This window comes from Triturus cristatus, chromosome 5_2 (assembly GCF_964204655.1).
Source record: "Triturus cristatus chromosome 5_2, aTriCri1.1, whole genome shotgun sequence".
NCBI classification, from domain to species: Eukaryota; Metazoa; Chordata; class Amphibia; order Caudata; family Salamandridae; genus Triturus; species Triturus cristatus.
The window spans coordinates 1,090,881,007-1,090,905,679 of NC_140588.1; the positions used below are offsets into that span (position 1 = coordinate 1,090,881,007).

The 24,673-nt window shown below is 50.4% G+C and overlaps 1 protein-coding gene across 2 annotated transcripts in view; it reads left to right on the top strand.

Annotated features, from left to right (window-relative positions):
• The window catches only part of LOC146829731 (uncharacterized), a 170,483-nt gene extending 146,463 nt beyond the window's left edge, over positions 1–24,020 (top strand). Inside the window, exons 10-13 of one of the 2 annotated variants that reach the window (XM_085608454.1) lie at positions 12,094–12,217; positions 18,754–18,918; positions 20,005–21,513; positions 21,604–24,014. In XM_085608454.1, the coding sequence (XP_085464580.1) occupies positions 12,094–12,217; positions 18,754–18,918; positions 20,005–21,513; positions 21,604–22,782 (2,977 nt within the window). In that variant the 3' untranslated portion in view covers positions 22,783–24,014. Of the gene's footprint in view, positions 1–12,093; positions 12,218–18,753; positions 18,919–20,004 lie in introns of both variants that reach the window. The other variant, XM_085608453.1, reaches the window with a different exon arrangement.
• The last annotated feature ends 653 nt before the right edge of the window (positions 24,021–24,673 follow it).

Here is a 24,673-nt window from a genome sequence, read left to right on the forward strand (position 1 = left end):
CCTTGGCTCAGGTCTGGCTCAGCTCTCCCTGTTAATTTGTTGGCTCGCCCAGCTATAGTTTAGGGTGGTATGTGGAGAACACAGACGAATTTACAGTATGTGAGGGATACAGACATCGAGGTACTTCGGACACACATGGGTTTCTGGCAGTCTGTATAGTATGAGAGGAGCTGACGGTATGTGAGGGACAGGCCTCGGGTATATGTCACACTCACGGAGGAGAGGATGGTATGTGAGGGACAGGCATCGAAGTATATCACACACACACAGGCGGGTGTTGTATGAGGGGCACAGACATCAAGGTATACCTCACACACAGAGGGGCGGGTGGTGTGTGAGGGACACCTACATCGAGTTATAACTCACACACACACACACAGGGGCGGGTGGTGTCTGTGTGAGGGGCACAGACAACGAGGTAAACCTCACACACACAGAGGGGCAGGTGGTATGTGAGGGACACAGACATCGAGGTATACCTCACACACACAAAAGGGGCGGGTGGTGTTTGAGGGACACAGGCATCGAGGTATACCTCACACACGCACACACACAAAGGAGCAGGTGGTGTCGGTGTGAGGGGCACAGACATCGAGGTAAACCTCTCACACACACAAAGGGGCAGGTGGTATGTGAGGGACACAGACATCGAGGTATACCTCACACACAAAAGTGGCGGGTGGTGTGTGAGGGGCACAGACATCGAGGTAACCTCTCACACACACACACACAGGGGCTTGTGTTGTGTGAGGAGCACAGACATCAAGGTATACCCCACACACCCATAAAGGGGCGGGTGGTGTGTGAGGGGAACAGACATCGAGGTATATCTCACACACACACACAGAGGGATGGGTGGTGTGTATGGGACACAGACTTCAAGTTAGATCTCACACCCACAGAGGGGTGGGTGGTGTCTGAGAGGCACAGGCATCGAGGTATACCTCACACACACACAGAGGGGCAGGTGGTGTGTGAGGGGCACAGACATCGAGGTATACCTCACACACACACACACAGAGGGGGGGGTTGTTGTGTGAGGGGCACAGACATCGAGGTATACCTCACACATCCACAGAGGGGTGGGTGGTGTCTGAGGGGCACAGACATCGAGGTATACCTCACACACACAAAGAGGGGCAGGTGGTGTTTTAGGGACACAGACTTCAAGTTAGATCTCACACCCACAAAGGGGCGGGTTGTGTCTGAGGGACACAGACATCGAGGTATACCTCACACACACACAGAGGGGTGGGTGGTGTTTGAGGGACACAGACATCGCGATATACCTCACATACACACATACAGAGGGGCAAATGGTTTGTGAGGGACAGGCATCTGGTATATGTCACATCTACAGAGGGGTGGATGGTGTGTGAGGGACACAGACATCAAGGTAGATCTCACACACAGAGGGGCGGGTGGTATGAGAGGGACACACCCATCTAAGTATGTCCCACACACAGGGGCGGTGGTATGTGAAGGAAAGACATCGGGATATGTCACACCCACAGAAGGGCGGGTGGTGTCTGAGGGGCACAGACATCAAGCTATATCTCACACTCAGAGGGGCAGGTGGTATGTAAAGTACCCAGACCTCGAGGTATATCTCACACACACAGAGGGGCGGATGGTATGTGAGTGACACAGACCCGGAGATATATCTCACACGCAGAGAGGGGTGGATGGTATGTGAGGGACACAGACCCAGAGGTATATCTCACACACACAGAGGGGTGGATGGTATGTGAGGGACACAGATCTCGAGGTATATCTCACACACACAGAGGTGCGGATGGTATGCAAGGCACACAGACTCCGAGGTATATCTCACACTCACACAGTTGTGAATGGTATGTGAGGGACACGGACCCTGAGATATATGTCACACGCACAGAGGGACAGATGGTGTGTGAGGGACATGGACCCCGAGGTACATCTCACACTCGCAGAGGGGTGAAGAAAGTGACCCAAATAGGGTCACCCGGGTTACTAAACCACCTCTCGGCCTTACCTATATTATTGAAGAGTCGGTCAGCCAGTAGAGAATACAAGCAAGCCGCTTATTAGCAATAAGCTGCATGCGATGCCTGCAACTGGACTAAATCAATAATCATGCGCAGCATAGTATAATACACCAAATACGTCATGAACCTTTAGAGCACGCCTACAAGGGAAAGTTACAGGTTTGGGAGGCGTATTCTAGGGAGGCAGAGGGGCGTACATCACCAGCCTGAGACGGGCACGCAATCAGCGGCATCCCTACTCCTCCCCACGTAGGAGAGGTGCTGTGAACAGCACATTGCTTACAGACACAGAAAGGGCCTATTCATTAGCGAGGCAGCGCCCCTTGCTCAATACAGAAACGAAACTGGGCATATACTTATTAGGTGATCAACAAGTGTCACGGCGCAGCTCTCTGGGCCGACCTCGTTTGCAGTTTAAAACTCACCGCATGCTTATATGTAACCAAAATCTAAAATGGCGGCCGGCCAGTCCAAGACTAATCTATACTGTAAAATATCATCCTTAGCTCAGTGGGTTGTAACTACAGATGCTTACCACTGTTAGATTTAGCTATATAAGGCTAATCTAAATAGCGTATGTGAGACCGGCCTCACGGCGTTGCCCTCCCAATCATCCAGCCAACCTGCAACCACCCTCAAGACACGACATCTCCGACTCCGGCCGCCCCAGCCACCCAGATCCGAGGGCCGGCCAGAGCCCTGACAGACTCGACACCCTACCACGCATGTCCGACCGAGGGAGCGGGAACCCTCGAGCCAGACCCAAAGGCGCCAGCCCAGTCACACCTCGGGTCGCCTTCCCCGGGAAGACTCGATCGGCCACCAGGCCCCTGGGGAGCAGGCGCCTCCCCTGCCGAGCGTCTGGGGTCCCTCCCAGACCCACCTGAAAAGACCAAAGAAGTGAGCGGCAGGAAATCCCGCCGAACCCCCTCCGTCACCTCAGTCCCCCCTCTGCGAGGACCCCGGATCTCAAAGAGCAAGCGGAGTATAACAAGGGGGGCCGGAGAAACGAAGGCAGAGAAGACCTGGAACCATCCGAGCCTGCTGACGCTGTCGCGGCTCCTGAACGCTGAAGTCACCTGGGCCTGCTGAGTGGCTCGCGGCCTCTTGCTATCGAACCATCTGAGCCCTGCTGACGAGGTCGCGGCTCCCGAGCACTGAACCACCTGGGCCTGCTGAGTGACTCGCGGCCCCCAGCTATTGAACCATCTGAGCCCTGCTGACGGAATCGCGGCTCCCGAACCCCGACCACCTGTGCCTGCTGAGAGACTCGCGGCGCTCCCCTTGAGGACGACTCGGTAAGAGATCGCCCAGAGAATCGACACCCTCCAGCTCGAGGATTGTGAGCTATCCGCAGGGTATTTCGCAGAGACACTATCTTGAAAGACTGTCCCGCTACCCCCATTCCCCATGACCGATTTGTGGTACTTCGTGCCACCGCTGTACTACTTGCATCTTGGATCATAAAGATCCCTTGAAAATCATCGATAAAAAAGACCTATCGTCCTACAAAGACTACGTGTGGTGTCGCTCTGTTCGTAGTATATATCAGGGTGTGCGCGCCTAGTTCGGCCTACGTGGGAGAGGTGGGTCAAAGGGGTGGGCAAGACGGGCATCGAACCCCCCTCCGGCGAACGCTTTTCCAACAGCGTAACATAAGGGGCCTAGCCCTATGATTATTTTGAAACCTACAGGAGCGGGTGGTATGTGAGAGACACAAACCCTGAGATATATGTCACACGCACAGAGGGGCGGGTGGTATGTGAAGTACACAGACCTCGAGATACATCTCACACTCACAGAGGGGCGGGTGTTATGTGAGCAACACAGACCCCGAGGTACATCTCACACTCACAGAGGGGCAGGTGATATGTGAGGGACACAGACCTCGAGATACATTTCACACTCACAGAGGGGCAGGTGGAATGTGAGAGACACGGACCTCGAGGTATATCTCACACGCACTTAGTTGTGGATGGTGTGTGAAGGACACAGACCCGAGGTATATCTCACACGCACTTAGTTGTGGATGGTATGTGAAGGACACAGACCCCGAGGTATATCTCACACACACAGAGGGGCGGATGGTATGTGAGGGGCACGGACCCCGAGGTATATCTCACACACACAGAGTTGTGGATGGTATGTGAGGGACACGGACCCCGAGGTACATCTTACACAAACAGAGGGGCGGATGATATGCGAGGGACACAGACCCCGAGGTATATCTCACACACACAGAGGTGCGGGTGGTATGTGAGGGACATAGACCCCGAGATACATCTCACACACACAGAGGTGCGGGTGGTATGTGAGGGACACAGACCCCAAGGTATATCTCACACGTACAGAGGGGCAGATGGTATGTGAGGGATACAGACCTCGAGGTACATCTCACACACACAGAGGGGCGGAAGGTATCTGAGGGGCAGAGACATCGAGGTATATCTCACACACACAGAGGAACGGATGGTATGTGAGGGACACAGATCTCAAGGTATATCTCACACACAGAGGTGTGGGTGGTATGTGAGGGACACAGATCTTGAGGTATATCTCACACAAACAGAGGGGCTGATAGTATGTGAGGGACACAGATCTCGAGGTATATCTCACACACACAGAGGGGCGGATGGTATCTGAGGGACACAGACCCAGAGGTATATCTCACACACACAGAGTTGTGGATGGTATGTGAGGGACACGGACCCCGAGGTATATCTCACACACACAGAGGGGCGGATGGTATCTGAGGGACACAGACCCAGAGGTATATCTCACACACACAGTTGTGGATGGTATGTGAGGGACATGGACCCGAGGTATATCTCTCACACACAGAGGTGCGGGTGGTATGTGAGGGACACAGACCCCGAGGTACATCTCACTCACAAAGGTGCGAGTGGTATGTGAGGGACACAGACCCCAAGGTATATCTCACACGTACAGAGGGGCAGATGGTATGTGAGGGACACGGACCTCGAGGTACATCTCACACACGCAGAGGGGCGGATGGTATGTGATGGACACGGACTCCAAGGTACATCTCACACACACAGAGGGGCGGATGGTATGTGAGGGACACACATCTCGAGGTATATCTCACACACAAAGGTGTGGGTGGTATGTGAGGGACACAGATCTTGAGGTATATCTCACACACAGAGGTGTGGGTGGAATGTGAGGGACACAGATCCCGAGGTATATCTCACACATACAGAGGGGCTGATGGTATGTGAGAGACACAGATCTCGAGGTATATCTCACACACACAGAGGGGCGGATGGTATGTGAGGGACACAGACCCAGAGGTATATCTCACACACACAGAGTTGTGGATGGTATGTGAGGGACACGGACCCCGAGGTATATCTCTCACACACAGAAGTGAGGGACACAGATCCAGAGGTATATCTCACACACACAGAGGGGCGGATGGTATGTGAGGGACACAGACCCCGAGGTATATCTCTCACACACAGAAGTGAGGGACACAGATCCAGAGGTATATCTCACACGTACAGAGGGGCAGATGGTATGTGAGGGACACGGACCTCGAGGTACATCTCACACACAAAGAGGGGCGGATGGTATGTGAGGGACACAGATCCAGAGGTATATCTCGCACACACAGAGGGGCGGATGGTATGTGAGGGACACAGACCCCGAGGTATATTTCTCACACACAGAAGTGAGGGACACAGATCCAGAGGTATATCTCATACACACAGAGGGGCGGATGGTATGTGAGGGACACAGACCCCGAGGTACATCTCACACACACAGAGGGGCGGATGGCGCTGCCCGGGCGAGGCCTTCCCCTGTCTCCTGTGTTTTTTTTACTGTTTGACTTTTAATCTTATCTCATTTCCTTTTCACACATTTCCTAATAATTCTAATGTGTCCCGCCCTTTGGAAAAGAGTTTTATGCGCAGCACTTACTGAAAATATTTTGTTAATATGTGCTCTTATAAATGTGGAAAATGTAGTGTCTGCTGCCCTTGGCCAGAGGAAGTTAGATGCAATTAACAATGAACTTCTCTATTATTCTTTGCAAATACAGGTTTTAAAAAATACATTTACCACTATTTATATAGAAATGAAAAACAATAAAGCGAAAATACCAGACATAGGACTTAATATGAAAAAGCAACAGTGGACATTTTATTATTAATGGCATCTGTGGAACTTAAACAGACGCACCGCCCAAACCATATTTTTTATTCAAATTGTATCTGGTAATGTATGTCTTTTCACCAAAAATAAGTCGAGATTTAACGTCCAACCCCCGTCACCAGCTGGTCCCCCGCCCCCCCCCCCCCCGCTTCCTCCCCCTCCCATCGGCAGCACTCTGTCCTCCCGGTGAATTCTTTATAAGGTCACCCCGAGAGGACAGACTTCGGCATTAAGAGTGCACGCGGAGTCATCGTCGGATTTAGGGTGCTCGTGCCAGGTTATGATTACACTATAGTGCACGAGGGCCAGGAACGGGGCATCTCTAGACTCGGGGTACTCCTGCCAGACTACGGTATGACTAAAGTGCACGAGGACCAGGAACACGTCCTCTCTGGACTCAGGGTACTCCTGCCAGGCTACTGTAGGAGTATAGTGCACAAGGGCCAGGAACAGGTCATCCCTAGACTCGGGGTACTCCTGCCCGGTTACTGTAGGAGTATAGTGCACGAGGGCCAGAAACACGTCATCCCTGGACTCAGGGTACTCCTGCCAGGCTACAGTAGGACTGTAGTGCACGAGGGCCAGGAACAGGTCATCTGTGGACTCAGGGTACTCCTGCCCGGTTACTGTAGGAGTATAGTGCACGAGGGCCAGGAACAGGGCATCTCTAGACTCAGGGTACTCCTGCCAGACTACGGTAAGATTTTAGTGTATGAGAGCTAGGAACACATCATCTCTAGACTCAGGGTACTCCTGCCAGACTACGGTAGGACTAAAGTGCACGAGGACCAGGAACACGTCATCTCTGGACTCTGAGTACTCCTGCCCGGTTACTGTCGGAGTATAGTGCACGAGGACCAGGAACACGTCCTCTCTGGACTCAGGGTACTCCTGCCAGGCTATAGTAGGATTATAGTGCACGAGGACCAGGAACACGTCCTCTCTGGACTCAGGGTACTCCTGCCAGGCTACAGTAGGATTACAGCGCACAAGGACCAGGAACACGTCATCTCTGAACTCTGAGTACTCCTTCCAGGCTATGGTAGGAATACAGCGCACAAGGACCAGGAACACGTCAACCCTGGATTCTGGGTACTCCTGCCAGACTACGGTAGGATTATATCGCACGAGGACCAGGAACACGTAATCTCTGAGCTCAGGGTACTCCTGCCAGGCTACAGTAGGATTGTAGCGCACGAGGGCCAGAAACGCATCGTCGCTGAACTCTGGGTACTCCTGCCAGGCTACGGTAGGATTATAGTGCACGAGGGCCAGGAACGTGTCATCTCTGAACTCTGGGTACTCCTGCCAGGTTACATTAGGATTATAGTGGACGAGGGCCAGAAACGCATCGTCGCTGAACTCTGGGTACTCCTGCCAATTCTACGGTAGGATTACAGTGCACAAGGACCAGGACCGTCATCTCTGAACTCAGGGTACTCCTGCCAGGCTATGGTAGGATTGTAGTGCACAAGGGCCAGGAACACATCATCTTGGACTCTGGGTACTCCTGCCAGGCTACAGTAGGATTATAGTGCACGAGGGCCAGGAACACGCCATCTCTGAACTCAGGGTACTCCTGCCAGGCTATGGTAGGATTGTAGTGCACGAGGGCCAGGAACACATCATCTTGGACTCTGGGTACTCCTGCCAGGCTACAGTAGGAATACAGTGCACAAGGACCAGGAGCACGTCATCTCTGGACTCGTGGTACTCCTGCCAGGCTTTGGTAGCATTATAGTGCACAAGGACTAGGAACACATCATCTCTGAGCTCAGGGTACTCCTGCCAGGTTACAGTAGGATTATAGTGGATGAGGGCCAGAAACGCATCGTCGCTGAACTCTGGGTACTCCTGCCAGGCTATGGTAGGATTGTAGCGCACGAGGACCAGGAACACGTCAACCCTGGACTCTGGGTACTCCTGCAAGGCTATGGTACGAATATAACGCAAGAGAACCAGGAACACATCATCTCTGGAGTCAGGGTACTCCTGCCAGGCTACAGTAGGATTGTAGCGCACGAGGACCAGAAACTCATCGTCGCTGAACTCTGGGTACTCCTGCCAGGCCACGGTAGGATTACAGTGCACAAGGACCAGGAACACGTCAAATCAGGACTCAGGGTACTCCTACCAGGCTGCAGTAGGATTGTAGTGCACGAGGACCAGGAACACATCATCTCTGAACTCGGGGTTCTCCTCCCAGGCTACGGTAGGATTATAGTGCACGAGGACCAGGAACACGTCATCTCTGGACTCAGGGTACTCCTGCCAGGCTACAGTAGGATCATAGTTCACAAGCACCAGGAACACGTCTCTTGGACTCTGGGTACTCCTGCCAGGCTACGGTAGGATTGTAGTGCACGAGGACCAGGCACACGTTAGTCTCTGGACTCAGGGTACTCCTGCCAGGCTACAGTAGGATTATGGTGCACGAGGACCAGGAGCACGATATCTCTGGTGTTAGGGTTCTGTTACCAGGCTACGGAAGGATTATAGTGCACGAGGGCCAGAAACACGGCATCTCTGAAATCTGGGCACTCCTCCCAGGCTATGGTAGGATTATAGTGCACGAGGACCAGGAACACTTCATCTCTGGACTCAGGGTACTCCGGCCAGGCTACAGTAGGATTGTAACGCACGAGGACCAGGAACATATCATCTCTGAACTCAGGGTACTCCTGACAGGTTACAGTAGAATTACAGTGCACAAGGGCCAGAAATGCATCGTCGCTGAACTCTGGGTACTCCTGCCAGGCCACGGTAGGATTACAGTGCACAAGGACCAGGAACACGTCAAATCTGGACTCCGTGTACTCCTACCAGGCTGCAGTAGGATTGTAGTGCACGAGGACCAGGAACACGTCATCTCTGGAGTCAGGGTACTCCTGCCAGGCTACAGTAGGATTATAGTGGACGAGGGCCAGAAACTCATTGTCGCTGAACTCTGGGTACTCCTGCCAGGCTGCGGTAGGATTACAGCGCACAAGGACCAGGAACACGTCATCTCTGGACTCGGGGAACTCCTGCCAGGCTACAGTAGGATTGTAGTGCACGAGGACCAGGAGCACGTCATCTCTGGTGTAAGGGTTCTCTTACCAGGCTACAGAAGGATTATAGTGCACGAGAGCCAGGAACACGTCATCTCTGGACTCAGGGTACTCTTGCCAGGCTACGGTAAGATTTTAGTGTATGAGAGCTAGGAATACATCCTCTTTGGACTCAGGGTACTCCTGCCAGGCTTCAGTAGGATTGTAGTGCACGAGGACCAGGAACACGTCATCTCTAGTCTCAGGGTACTCCTGCCCGGTTACTGTAAGAGTATAGTGCACGAGGACCAGGAACACGTCCTCTCTGGACTCAGGGTACTCCTGCCAGGCTACGGTAGGATTATAGTGCACGAAGGCCAGGAACAGGTCATCTGGGGACTCCGGGTACACCTACCAGGCTACGGTAGGATTACAGCGCACAAGGACCAGGAACACGTCATCTCTGAACTCTGAGTACTTCTTCCAGGCTATGGTAGGATTGTAGCGCACGAGGACCAGGAACACGTCAACCTTGGATTTTGGGTACTCCTGCCAGGCTATGGTAGGATTATATCGCACGAGGACCAGGAACACGTAATCTCTGACCTTAGGGTTCTCCTGCCAGGCTACAGTAGGGTTGTAGCGCACGAGGGCCAGAAACGCATCGTAGCTGAACTCTGGGTACTCCTGCCAGGCTACGGTAGGATTATAGTGCACGACGGCCAGGAACTTGTCATCTTGGACTCTGGGTATTCCTGCCAGGCTGCAGTAGGATTGTAGTGCACAAGGACCAGGAACACATCATCTCTGAACTCAGGGTACTCCTGCCAGGTTACAGAAGGATTATAATGGACGAGGGCCAGAAACGCTTCGTCACTGAACTCTGGGTACTCCTGCCAGGCTACAGTAGGATTACAGTGCACAAGGACCAGGAGCACGTCATCTCTGAACTCTGTGTACTCCTCCCAGGCTATGGTAGGATTATAGTGCACGAGGAGTAGGAACACATCATCTCTGAACTCAGGGTACTCCTGCCAGGTTACAGTAGGATTGTAACGCACGAGGACCAGGAACACGACAACCCTGGACTCTGGGTACTCCTGCCAGGCTATGGTACGAATATAATGCAAGAGGACCAGGAACACATTATCTCTGAGCTCAGGGTACTCCTGCAAGGCTTCAGTAGGATTGTAGCGCACGTGGGCCAGAAACGCATAGTCGCTGAAATCTGGGTACTCCTGCTAGGCTACAGTAGGATTATAGTTCACAAGCACCAGTAACACGTCTCTTGGACTCTGGGTACTCCTGCCAGGTTACAGTAGGGTTATGGTGCACGAGGACCAGGAACACATCATCTCTGGATTCTGGGTACTCCTGCCAGGCTGCGGTAGGATTACAGCGCACAAGGACCAGGAACACGTCATCTCTGGACTCAGGGTACTCCTGCCAGGCTATAGTAGGATTATAGTGCACGAGGACCAGGAGCATGTCATCTCTGGTGTAAGGGTTCTCGTACCAGGCTACAGAGGATTATGTGCATGAGGGCCAGGAACACGGCATCTCTGGACTCAGGGTACTCTTGCCAGGCTACGGTAAGATTTTAGTGTATGAGAGCTAGGAACACATCATCTCTGGACTCAGGGTACTCCAGCCAGGCTACAGTAGGATTGTAGTGTATGAGAGCTAGGAACACATCATCTCTGGACTCCGGGTACTCCTGCCAGGCTACGGTAAGATTTTAGTGTATGAGAGCTAGGAACACATCCTCTCTGGACTCAGGGTACTTCTGCCAGGCTCGGTAGGATTATGGTGCATGAGGACCAGGAACACATCATCTCTGGACTCTGGTTTCCTTCCATATTGGTGGCCGGCTAATTGCTTTTCCATGTCGATCACTACCTTGGCGCTCTTGGTATCGATGCGGCTCTTGATATGCTTGTTTTGCACATGGCACACATCCAGTTGCTTTCTAAGTCCTATTGAACTTTAATGAGCAGTACAAGATCTTGCAATGTTTGTATTGTTTATAACCCCATTATTGGTGGCTGCCATGATGGCAAGCAAGTGAAAGTGAAAGTAGCACTGTCTTTCTGCCCACCGAACCACTGGGTACCTGCCCTAGGTGTTGGGGGGGGGATGGCTGAGCATGATCAGGAGGCCCCTATCTCTCCTTATCCTGTGTTGTTTTTCCAGCATCATGGCCCTGACCCCCCCCCCATCAAAAGCCATTCAAAGGCCCTCACAACAGTAGTGAAGGCGGGCGAGTGCAGCACTCTATGCTCATAGGAAAAGAAGGGCCAGGACCCTCTTCAAATATTTAAACCTCTGGGTTGGGCCTGGGCAGACAAGCCCTTTGGCTTTATTTTACCAAACTGCTTCTCTGGGCAGTAGCCGCTTGTATGAGCCTGGTCTGCACCAGTGACCTTTCTTGCATTGGTACAGTCCAGCGCCAAGAAGCAAGAACTCTTCTTCTGTGGGCCTCGTTGATGCAGTACCACTGTATTACGCGTCCCATTTTGTATAAGGCCTTCCTGGCTTCCTACTGTTGCTCTCAAACACCATACATCAAACCAATGACTTTCTTTTCTCAAGCTGTTCAGTACCCACGTCTTAGAGGGTGTTGAATCACTAACACCACTATCCTCTATAAAAGTAGTGCAGAGCCGCACACAACAAACCTCCGCTCTTAGTGGGCATGCTGGGGGATAAGCCATGGGTACGTGGCAATGGATACGTTTGCTTGATGTCGTGTAGACCAGGTGCGGAGCACTGTCCTGTTTGCAGTTGCAGTAGCAAAGTTCTTCTAATTGGAAACCCATGACTCCTGTGTACACTCAGCCCCTGTCTCTCCTCCCTCCCAGGTTATCCGAAGGAGGAATGGTCGAAGAGTTCTACCGGCTGCAGAAACAGGTGTCATCTCTGGCCCGTACGCTGGAGGCAGCGGAGCACCGGGAAATCTGGATCCAAATGGCGGGATTCTTGCAGGTTAGTCCATTTTATGTTGGGTGTGTGACTCGGCAGGGGAGCTGTTTCTGTGACATGTGTGACTGGCTCTGATGTCATTTGGCAGGGTCCTGCATCCCCGTGTAGTTTGCAGCCTGCTTTCCTCCGTTTGCCAGCATTGCTGGAATTCTGTAGTGCGAGTGGTGAGATGTGGCAGTTGTCCTGTAGGGCACTGCAGCATGCTCATTTGGTGATGAGCTATTTGTTTGACATGGCGAGATTCATGCTAATGTTTTGATTGGTCTGCTGTGCATTCTTGTGGTAGAGAGCTACTAACCAATGTACTGGTAGTACTGGTGTGTAGCGTACTTGGTGGTGGTCCGCTTGCTTCATATGATGATATTTGTGCTAAAATATACATTGGTCTGTTAGTCAAGGAGCTCATGGTCGGCCTTCCCTTGGTTTTATGGTCATCCATCTGGTAGGGCAACGCTTGCTCATGTAGCGTGCTTGTTAGCAGCGCTCCACTTGACAAAAAGTTGTCATTAATGGGTCACATGTTGGAACTTTAGCTCATTTGTCATTATTAATGGGTCACATTGTGGCACTCTCAGTCATTTGTTGGAACTGATGAGTTCCAGTGTGGGCTTTTATTGTTGTCATTAATGGGTCACATGTTGGAACTTTAGCTCATCTGTTGTTATTAATGGGTCACATGTTGGAACTTTAGCTCATCTGTTGTCATTAATGGGTCACATGTTGGAACTTTAGCTCATCTGTTGTTATTAATGGGTCACATGTTGGAACTTTAGCTCATTTGTTGTTATTTTTGGGTCACATTGTGGCCCTCTATGTCGTTTGTTGGAACAGATGAGTCTCAGTGTGGGGCTTTTATTGTTGTCATTAATGGGTTGCATGTTGGAACTTTTGCTCATTTATTGGTATTAATGGGTCCCTCGGTGGCACTTTTGCTCAATTGTTGGCATTGAGGGGTCACTCGGCGGTCTCTCACTCATCTGTTGTCATTAATGGGTCACATGTTGGAACCTTTGCTCATTTGTTGGTATTATGGGGCCACTCGGTGGCCTATTGCTCATTTACTATCATTAATGGGTCACTATTACCTTTTTTTGCCATTAAATGTCTGCATGTCAGGAATTACCACATTCAAGCGCAGGACTTTGACTAAATGTTTGGCATTAATGATGAGTTAGGGGCACTCTTGATCATTTGTTTGTATGAGTGTTTCACAAGTTTGAGCTCTTGCTCAGCTTTTGACATAAACTGGCTCTTTGAATAAAGGGGCACGGCAACATGCCTACACCACTGTTCAAGCACCTGGGTACCCGTGCGGGTGATTAGCGCGCTATGAAAATCAACATAACATATGTGGAACTCGTTGATCTGCATGAGTGGATCATATAGTGGGGATTGTGATTATATTTTAAGATTATTGACCTTGCTTCTTGGATTAATGGGTTGCATGTGGGACCTTCGCTCATTTGTTGGTTTTATAGGGTCACATGGTGGGTTCTAGGTCCAACAAATCTGGATTATCACATATTTATTGCCATTAATGACCTGCAAGTTGGATACATATTCAAATGTTTGCATTCATTCAGAGGGACCTGTATAGGCCTTCAGTCCGGGGTTCTAAAGGCCCTACGCTCGCATATGAAACTCCTTGAGTGTGAGATAGGGCACCATGAAAGAGAATACAATCGTACGTTGAACGCACATGCGCTGGCGGAGATTAGGCCGCTCGTAACTGAATATAATGACAGCTGAGCAAGAAATACGGCATATGTCTCGGCGCTGGAGGGCTCATTAGTATAGTGAAGGTGGTCGCCCGGGCCCTTACACTAGCAGCAAAACTCAAGGGGTGGAGATCTCAGGCATATGTCACCGAAGTAGCGGGGACTGATGGAACAATACATCATCATTCACCAGATACCTTGGACTGCTTCAGAGACTACTATGCCTCGCTGTATGGACCAGGGAATGATGCAGACAATGAGGAAATCTGTGAGTTTTTTGAGGAGATAGCTTTGGTCTGGCTCTCCGATGCTCATCGGGCGTACCTAATGCAACCAATCACAGTAGAGGATGTAAAGGATGCCATTCGGTCGCTACCATCGAGTAAGGTTGCGGGTCTTGATGGACTGCCCGGCAAATTTTATACAGAATATACTGATCTGTTGGCCCCACATCTGGTAAATATGTATGGCTAAGCACATGAAACTGGCGTGCTCCCACCCACACTCAGAGAAGCGTTAATTGTTACGCTGCTGAAGCCCGGGAAAATGGCAGACAGCTGCGAGTCATACCATCCCCTATCGTTGCTGAATATTGACATAAAATTATTGCCAAAATGCCAAAATGATTTCCACTAAACTACGCCCTCTAATGCCGATCATGGTTTTACCGGATGAATCGGGTTTCGTGCCCTCTCGTTCAATGTCTCACAATTTGCGCAAGCTATTCGCAATCTAGCACCAACTAGATCCGGGGTGCAGAACGGCAGCGGTGTCTCTGGACGCCACTAAGGCTTTTGATTCGGTCAGGTTGGGCTATATGTTTGCCACATTACATAGATTGGGTCTGCTACCCCCATTTCTCAGATGGATAGAAGTCCTCTATACGGCACCGACAGCGAGGGTGCGTATTAATAACCGTCACTCTCCACCCTTTAAAATTCATAAGGGGACCAGACAGGGATGCCCGCTGTCCTCCATCCTATTTGCCATCGTAATGGAACCGTTGGCTTGTGTCGTGAGACAACGGTATGCGAAGGCAGCTTTGCAGTTTAACCAACGTCCCTTGATCATCTCCATGTATGCAGATGACATGGTGTTATATATCCGTGATCCAGAGGAGAACTTGCATGCTCTTATACGGGCATACCTGAAATATGAACATCTCACTGGGCTCCAAATCAATTGGGAGAAGTCCTATATTTTCCCCCTCACACCGAACACATTGCAGTTCCCGATGGAGTATCCTTTAGAGTGGACGACGGAGCCCGTGAGGTACCTCTGGGTATGGGTGAACTCGGATCCAGTGACGGTATTGAAAGAGAACTATGGTAGGACTCTGTCTGCCACGGAGGACCAAGTGACAAGATGGTTGGGGTTCCCCCTCTCTCTAGCTGACAGATTAGCAGTCATAGAAATGGTCCTTCTCCCCTGGTTTTTGTACCTGTTCACTAATGTCCCTATCAAATTAATGAAGGTCTTCTTCACTCAACTCTGTTCGATATTATTAGGCATGATCTGGGCGAATAAGGCCCCCAGATGTAACTGGGGAACGCTGACCAGGCTGTAATCGCAGGGAGAATTTGTGGCCCCAGATTTATATTTTTATTACTTGAGTGCGCAAGCCCAATTTGAACACTATTGGTTCTTTCCCCCTTCGTTCCTTCCGCATGTGGCGGTAGTGGTTCCTGATCCCTTGGTGGCCCTTATCTCGAAGACAAAACTCACCCACCCGTTTAGAGACCTGTGTCCTGCGGATTGCGCAGCGCGAGCGTGGCGGACGATGGTGAGGTGTGCAGGCGGACAGCTTGTGTATGCTCCGGCTCTTCCAATAGCGCACCATCCTAATCTCTCAGTTACTCAAGAAAAACAAATGCTGGACGCGCTCACAAAAATGGGCCTGGTTACAATGGGAGACGTCTATCCAGAGGGCAGCTTTATCCTGAGGGCAGAATTAAAGGACAATCACGGATCTGTCCCAATGTCAGTCTTTGCGTATTATAGGGTGCAGGAAGCCCTAAAGGTTTTTACGACAAACACCCTGCTGCACCAGCCATACTAGCTCCTCTACAGACATTACTATCAGGGCCATCACGAGGTAGATTGGTTACACAGCTGTATAATACCCTGCAAGCTGATACAGCGCCCGCTTCCAGTCCGGCACGTGTGCGCTGGGAACAGACTCTCTGTGAGACGCTGGACAAGAAAGACTGGGACTTCTATTGTGACATGACCAGGCGCCTTACAGCCAACTGTAATTTGTGCATCATACACTTTAAATACCTGTAACAAATATACAACACGCCACTTCAGCTTCACAGGTATGGGCTGCGGAAGGTAGATAGCTGTAAATGGTGTGGGATACGGGAGGCTGATTTTCACCACCTGGCTTGGGATTGTGTTAAGGTGCATGACTTCAGGTTGTTGTTTACGCAAGCTTTAACAAACATGGTGATGGAGACAGTGGACTGCTTGCGCAGGATTTGCTTGCTGGGGCTGGTAAATGGCCTAAAACCAAAAAGACAGACGGCTGGTCCTGATAGCCCTCTTATTGGCAAAAAGGAAAGTGGCTCAAACGTGGGACGACAAACGGGTGCCGCAATTCAAAGACTGGATTAAGCACCTCGTGTTCTGCAGAGATCAGCTGGCGTGTTACGCGGAGAAGCTTCCTGCCCATTCCAGGCCAAAAGATATCTGGTCACCTCTGACCGCCTATTTGCTGTCTAATCCTCAGGATGTGACAGGAGTTCTGGATTCACAAGAGCGATGTTGACTTGTACTGTATGATACAGTGGATTGCTATGTAAACTGACTGTACGAAGCACGGGCGTTGTGTGTTTTGTACTATTGTCATATATCTTTGTGAAATGCAAAAATAAAATAAAATAAAAAAAATTATTTACAGTACTGGGTCACCACTTCAGGCGTTTGAAAGTTTGCTGGAATTTCTTGTCACATAGTGAAACTCACGTTCTTGAGCATTAATGGTGACCTGGGGGCACTCTTACTCATTTCTTGTTGTTACTTGTCACAAAGTGGAGGTCACATTCTTTGGCATTGGGGGTGACCTGGAGGCACTCTTACTCATTTGTTGTTGTTACTTGTCACAAAGTGGAGGTCACATTCTTTGGCATTGAGGGTGACCTAGGGGCACTCTTACTCATTTGCTGGTCTTGCTTGTCACAGAGTGGAACTCACGATCTTTAGCATTAATGGTGACCTGGGGGCACTCTTACTCATTTCTTGTTGTTACTTGTCACAAAGTGGAGGTCACATTCTTTGGCATTAGTGGTGACCTGGGGGCACTCTTACTCATTTGCTGGTGTTGCTTGTCACAGAGTGGAACTCACAATCTTTAGCATTAATGGTGACCTGGGGGCACTCTTATTCATTTCATGTTGTTACTTGTCACAAAGTGGAGGTCACATTCTTTGGCATTAGTGGTGTCCTGGGGCACTCTTACTCATGTGCTGGTGTTACTTGTCACAGAGTGGAACTCTCATTCTTTAGCATTAATGGTGACCTGGGGGCACTCTCACTCATTTGCTGGTGTTACTTGTCACAGAGTGGAACCCACATTCTTTAGCATTAATGGTGACCTGGGGGCACTCTTACTCATTTTTTGTTGTTACTTGTCACAAAGTGGAGGTCACATTCTTTGGCATTAGTGGTGACCTGGGGGCACTCTTATTCATTTGCTGGTGTTACTTGTCACAGAGTAGAACTCACATTCTTTGGCATTAATGGTGACCGGGCGCCACTCTTACTCTTTCGCTGGTATTATTCGGTCACCTGTTATGACTCTTGGTCATCTTTTGGTATCAATAGCAGTGGCATCTGACACAATAAAATACTGAGGGGGGTGCGGGAGGGGGTAGGGAGCCAGCAGGAACCATGGAGGGGGAGAGGAGGCCAACGGGAAGCACACGGGTGGGTAATACAAATAAACACTTTTCTGGTGCTGCCATCCACCTCGCGCTCCTCTACTGCAGTTCCTGGAGTTCCTGAGAAAGCACCAGACTCACATCCAATCCCCGCACTGCTCTCATATGAGAGCAGCACAGGAATTGGCCTGAGCGGGCTGAGAAGACTCTCAACTCAAGTCCGAGAGTCTGTGGGTTTTCTCCAGCCTGGCTGCTCAGTACAGCCAGGCTGGAGAAACCTAAGTGTGTATGTGTGGTTTTGTCGGTGTGAGACGGCCAGCCAAACCCACATGCACACTTAAAAGTGCACTTAGCATTCCTCCTCCCCCTCCCATGCCCCAGCCCCACCCCTCCCTGCACAAGCTGGCTTAGAGCCGGTAAATGAAAAATAAAACAATACTAAGATATTTTTTTCTTTCACTTGGTGGCTCTGAGCCAATGGGGCGACGCTACTCAGTCATTGCGGAGGAACCGCCCCTGACTAATAGGTCACTTGTGGAAATCTGGCTCATTCGTCAGCCTCAGTGGATCGTATGATGGGACTCTCACTCATTTGTTGTCATTAAAGGATCACATGTGGCTCTCATTTGTTTGCTGTCATTAATGGGGGTCACATATTGGGACTTTTGCTCATCTATTGCCTTTAATGGGTCACATAGTGAGGCTCTCGCTCACTTGTTGCTATTGATGGGTAACATAGTGAGACTCTTTCTCATTTGTTGCTATTGATGGGTCACATAGTGAGCCTCTCTCTCATTTGTTGCTATTGATGGGTCGCAAAGTGAGCCTCTCTCTCATTTGTTGCTATTCATGGTCTGCACGTGGGATGCCCGGTCATTTGTTGGAATTAATGAGTCACAAGGTGGGACTCTGGCTCATGGTTTGACTCTTGTTGTTCCAGGGTGCTGAGGATCAACTAGAAGAGGTGCAGAGGGAGATGGAGGCGATGCGGGCCTCCAGGCAGCAGCTACTGGAGTTCCTCTGTGAGGACGAAGAGACCTTCAAGCTGGAAGAGTGCTGCCAAATCTTCAGCACCTTCTGTGACAAGTTCTTGAAAGCACTTCAGGTGGGTACGAGACCAAGGTACCTGCATAAGAGTGACAAGAATATCGGAGTGGAGACTGCATTTTAGTATTTTTATATATGAACCTGTTATAGATTCACATGCCACAAGTGATTAGATCTAGGTTCACATGTGGAGCATTACACTGCAGTCTAGTGGTTGAATCGGTTATAGAGTCACATACCTCATATCACAAGCCCCGTACCTCATTTCCAAATTATCTTTAGTGCCATTGCTTTTGTTCCCATAATCAAAGGTAGAAGATCATGAAAGACCAGAGAGGAATTATCGGGGCTGTTCCATAGATACGTCTGGGTTTTGGCTTCATGCTGTTTGGGAGCTCAAGTCAGGTTTGTAGGGTTCGAAAGTAAAGTTATGGTATCATATAGCAGTGAACCTGCTGCAAGGTCTTCCTGTGGTCCTCTGCCTCTGGTAGTAGTAGCAGACGAGCAGCTGCATGGAACTCAATCCCTATTTACAAGAGACAATACTTTGATAATTCACACTAATCAGGACACATGGTCGTACTGAAGACTGTTTCAATCCTTGAACTATGTCATGTGCTGCATGCCGGCATGCGAATCTTTAAGAGATTAAAACCGCCATTAAAAAGTGACTTTCCTGTAACAATAGTCTTGCTGAGTATCTATGATGGGTTCACATACGTCTTGCCCAACCTCCTCCTCTGGTAGGGCAGCTGCTGAGCAACTAAAGGGTATTTTTTGGCTTCACGACAATCTGATGATGGTGCCAAGTGGTAGAGTATTCTGGGTTGACATCCAAAGAAGTTCGACATTTTAGGAGGTTGTCATTACAAACACACACCCTTAGGAGGGTTTAATCGCAGACATTCAGCTTGACACCACTGGTAATGATTCCAGGTCATGCCACTGGATCGAAGGATAATGCACGGCCTGTGAAACTGCAAAACATGCCATCTTGTTCTCACAATTGAGTAGTATTTTCTTATGACACTTAAGGCACTCCGATGCTGCTCCACATTCCTATTGGATGTTTTTGTGCCCACACACATGCATTCCCTTCAGTGTTCGAGCACAGATTGTTCATCCAAATGTATTTCTTTTGCAGGAAAACAAGGAGAGAGAAATGGAAGAGCAGCGACGACAGCATTTGGAGCGTGAGCGCCTGGAGAAGCGCAGGTCCATAGCCACATGCAGCGTAACCGAGGACCACCGTAGCCGAGATGACCTGGAGCTTACACTGGAAAGAAACCTTCGAGCTGCCTGTAGGTATGGTAGCATACGACGCACCAAGTCTCGCTCCCCCACTATCAACCCAGCCAGGATGGCCTACTTCTCTTGCCAGGGGCCATGGGTTAGACGGGACCGGGAGCAGGACATTGAAGCCCTGTCCGATGAGGAGAATGCACGCCAGCTGCGAGAACTCTCTGAAACTGTGCTGAGTCAGCAGATGCGATATGTTATTTCTCCGGATAAAAATAGCAGGTCCCGATCTGACATTGCAAAGTGGCCTCCTATTCAGCCTGCCCTTTCAAACAATTCCAGTGAGTTACAACTTGGCAATGCTTGGGCACAACCAGACTTTTCTATTCATCCATCTACTGTACCTGGCTTATCCAGGACCTCAAACAGCAACCTCCCATCAATGGTGAACAATCAGGTCCCAGCAGAGAACATCGGTCAGCTGCTGACCAAAAACTTTTCAGCCAGACCTGACATTAGCAGTCATCAGTCCAATGAGTCTGTTCCAGCAAAACTTGATTTCAACACCCATCCTCCAACAAGAAGTCGACCACCAAAACCTAAGCCTAGCGTTTCTCCATCAACTGGACACTTCCAGATGGAAGCCGAGGTCAACAATCGCCCATTACCTGGGTACCTGTCATCTAAACCTCTGGCAAGCAATCATGCATTGACTGGAAACAGACCAGATGGACCCACTGTCAATAATAAAACATTAACTCAAAACATGCCAGCAAGTCCCAAGGCCAGTCATCAAGAATCACTTCCAGACCAACCAGCAAGTTGTGATGGAAACAACCATCCATTAGCTGGAAACAAGCCAACAAGACCTGAGATGAACATTCAACCTTCAACTGCAAACAAGCCAGCAAGACCTGAGGTTAACAACCATCCACCAATTACAACCAAGCCAGCAAGACCTGAGGTCAGCAACCATCCACCAACTGCAATCAAGCCAGCAAGAACTGAAGTCAACACCCATCCACCAACTGCAACCAAGCCAGCAAGACCTGAGGTCAACAACCACCCATCAATTACAACCAAGCCAGCAAGAACTGAGGTCAACAACCATCCATCTACTGCAACCAAGGCAGCAAGACCTGAGGTCAACAACCACCCATCAATTACTACCAAGCCAGCAAGACCTGAGGTCAACAACCATCCATCAACTAACAGCATGCATGAAAGATCTGAGGTCAACTGCCAACCTTCAGCTGCAAAGAAGCCAGCAAGACCTGAGGTTAATAATCATCAATCAACTGCTAACAAGCCAGCAATACCTGAGGTCAACAATCATCCATCATCTAACAGCATGCATGAAAGATCTGAGGTCAACCACCAGCCATCAACTGGAAGCGTGCTAGCAGGGTCTGAGGTCAACCACCAGCCATCAACTGGAAGCATGTTAGCAGGATCTGAGGTCAAGCACCAGCCATCAACTGGAAGCATGCTAGCAGGGTCTGAGGTCAACCAGCAGCTATCAACTGCTTGCTTGCTAACAACTGACATCAATTCTAAGCCGTCAACTGGAAGTATGTCAACGAGGCCTGATTCAGTGGATGAATTCCATCCACTAAGACCTGAGATCTGTATTAAGCCAAGTGCTAGGCTTACAACCACAAGACCTCTCAGTGCTGGACCCATCTTGGCTGAGTTCCCACGGGTGGGTGAAACAGTGGAATGCCGGACCCTGGTGAAAGGGCTAAAATCCTATGAAAATCTTGCTGTGCAGAAGGCTCCACTTAGCCCCTGTGCCAAATGGAAGAGAGAGCAGCGGGGCACCTGTGACAGTGGGGAAGGGGAGCACAGCAACCCCCCAAGGACAGCAGAAAGAGTCAGGACACCAGGATCCATTATCAGAATTCACAAGGGCAAAGACCTGCTCAAGGACCCTGAACCTGGGGAGCAAAAGACCAGCACATGTGGGAGTGCACGTGAGGGAGGGGTGGGCATCCGGAGAGTTCACTCCGCAAAGGAAAGGTCCTCTGTTGCAGCTGGAGCTCAGGACACCAAAGGGCAGAAACCACCCAGCTCACCGGTGGAACATTTGTCTTCCCCACAAGGAGCAAGGCCCAGCGCCTTGACTCGTAGAACGACTCTACCCAGATCAGTCCAAAGCAAGGGAAATACGACGGCTCCCTCCGAAGGGTGGAAGGGTGCCAGCGCAAAGTCCAAGAGGGAAACCCAAACCATGGGCAGTGGGAATGTTAGAGACCTGGATAAGGACAGAGGCTTCTGCTACACACTCAGGCCCTCTCTAACTTCTCCCCGTAAAACTCTGTCACGAGCAGACTCTGTGCAGCATCATGACGCTTCCACGTCCCCCGTGCCCCAGAGAGGACCAGCGTCTCCCAGACCTGAGCTTGTGACTTCTCCTAAGTTAGTCACCACACCTCCAACGACACGTAGACTCCAGGCGTCACCCAAACCAGAGTCCACGGAAGCCCCTCGTGGACATGCCCCGTCACCGGTGGTTCATGGAAGCCCAACATCCTCAAAGGCTCTTTTGGGTCCTGCCAAGAAGCCTCGAGCAGTGGCTCCCATGGCTGCTAAAGCAGTGAAGCACTGTGACCCTGCGCCAGGGGCTGGCACATCCCAAGCAGAGAGGAGTCGCCGGACCGGCAGCCAGCCCATCTGGAGGTGATCCAAATGTCCAACTACAGACGGACCAAGCGGCTGTGGCATCAGAATATTCTGGTTGACGAGCCAGAGTGTGCACAGGTGAAGCAAGCCAGAGCAGAACCCAGAAACCAGACTCTTCAGAGAGTGGGGTGGTTGCTGAGATGGAGGAGAAGCATGCTGTCATCGAAAGGGACCTTTCACAGTCGGGAAAGGTGCCTGTGGTTCCAGGCTCCATGAGCAGGCGTGGCAGCTCAAACTTTGAACGATTCAATCACCAGACAAAAACACATTCAGACACTCTTGCTGGTACAAGAAGAGTGGGTGTTCACAGCCAGACATTGCTCGTTCATTCACACTGCTCAGCTAATGTCTGTGGCAGGGTCCTGCCCTCCCACACCGAGACCACATGGGATCCGCCTGACTGCGCTGAGGTCTCGGCCACTAGCCATGGCGGCGAGAGGAGCACATGAGGCTGGTACATGCGTGTTCATCGTGCCATCACTTCTAATTACAAGAGACTGGGCATTTCTGGTGGGTCATTCAGGGGTCGTTTTCCCACCGGGCAGGTGTGTGTGTGTGAGGAGGCAGACCAAGTACATGTTAGTGGAAAGCAGTCACACAGCACACTCGTCTCTTCCAGTCGAAGCACAGATTTTATAAACTTCAAGAAGATGCTTAAAACGTGTTTGTTTTAGAATGTCTCAGTTTGTCTGATCAGCACACAGCTGAGATATTCCTTCGGGAGTGAGTCGTACGCTATATCAAGAAACAAAAAGAAAAATCCGTAGCCCGACTGACCCCTCGGCGTGATACAGGGTGAAAGTTTGCTGCTAACGAGGCAGGGGCTGGAGCTTCTGCGTCGGTGCTCCGCGCCTGCGGTGAGGACAGCACCGGCCAGGTAGCTGGGCTCCGGACTCCCGCTCTAGTTCAGGGGATCGCTGGATTTGGGGTCACAAACTGTTGGGGGGCTGCTGGACAGCAGGAGGACATTCTCAAGGACTTCCAGCTCTGTCTCCCATTGGTAGACCTACCCTGGGCAAAGGGGCAGCTGAGTGACGCAGGAGACGGAGGGGGCAGGACCCATCCATTCTTCACAGGAAACCCAAAACTGAGACGACAAGGGGGCAGAACCCCAAAAGCACTGACGGAGGACACAGAGCACGCTCTGAGGACTTGACACTTCCTATTTACTGTAATTAATATTTAAAAATGCCAGAGTTTAAAAGAAAACACTGTATTTAATATAAAGTAACTTTCCCTAAGTTGTGGCCCTCTCTCTCTTTTGGGCGATGGTGCTGGGGGCAGGGGTTGGGGGGCAGGGGGCAGGATGGAGGTGATTCTGAGGCAATGCAGGGCTCTCAAGAGGCAGCAGTTTGTTTGCTGGAGACCAGAAGATCCGTGTCCAAATATCCCGTGACATACATATCAGGTCCCCCATGGTGTCTACAACAATAGCACCTGGAGGTAATGATGAATATCTACGTCAGATGGGACGATATTTTTGTAAACAATATTTAGGACACAATATTTATGCCCAGCAATATTTCTGTATATGATATGCTGACAAACAACAGTTTGCGAATGATTTAATTATATTCCTTGCGCTGGTGGTGCCTTGTGCTGCAGTAACATGCCAGTGTTGGGGTACTCTGAAGCCTTTGGTGTTGTCCAGAGCTGGTCATTGTCTGGGACCCCAGAAAACACCTGAGCCCAGTAGTGCTGAGAAGACCAAACCTGTCCCAGCCCTGGTAGAGACAGACCTGAGAGCCCCCCCCCCCCCCGGCTCTCAGCTGCAACAAAACGTCTAGCAGGAAAGATGTCCCATTTAATGACACCCAGGAATGCAAGTTAAAAAGTGAAATTAAGATATCACATTTAATAAAACCCAGGAATGCAAGATAAAAAGTGAAATT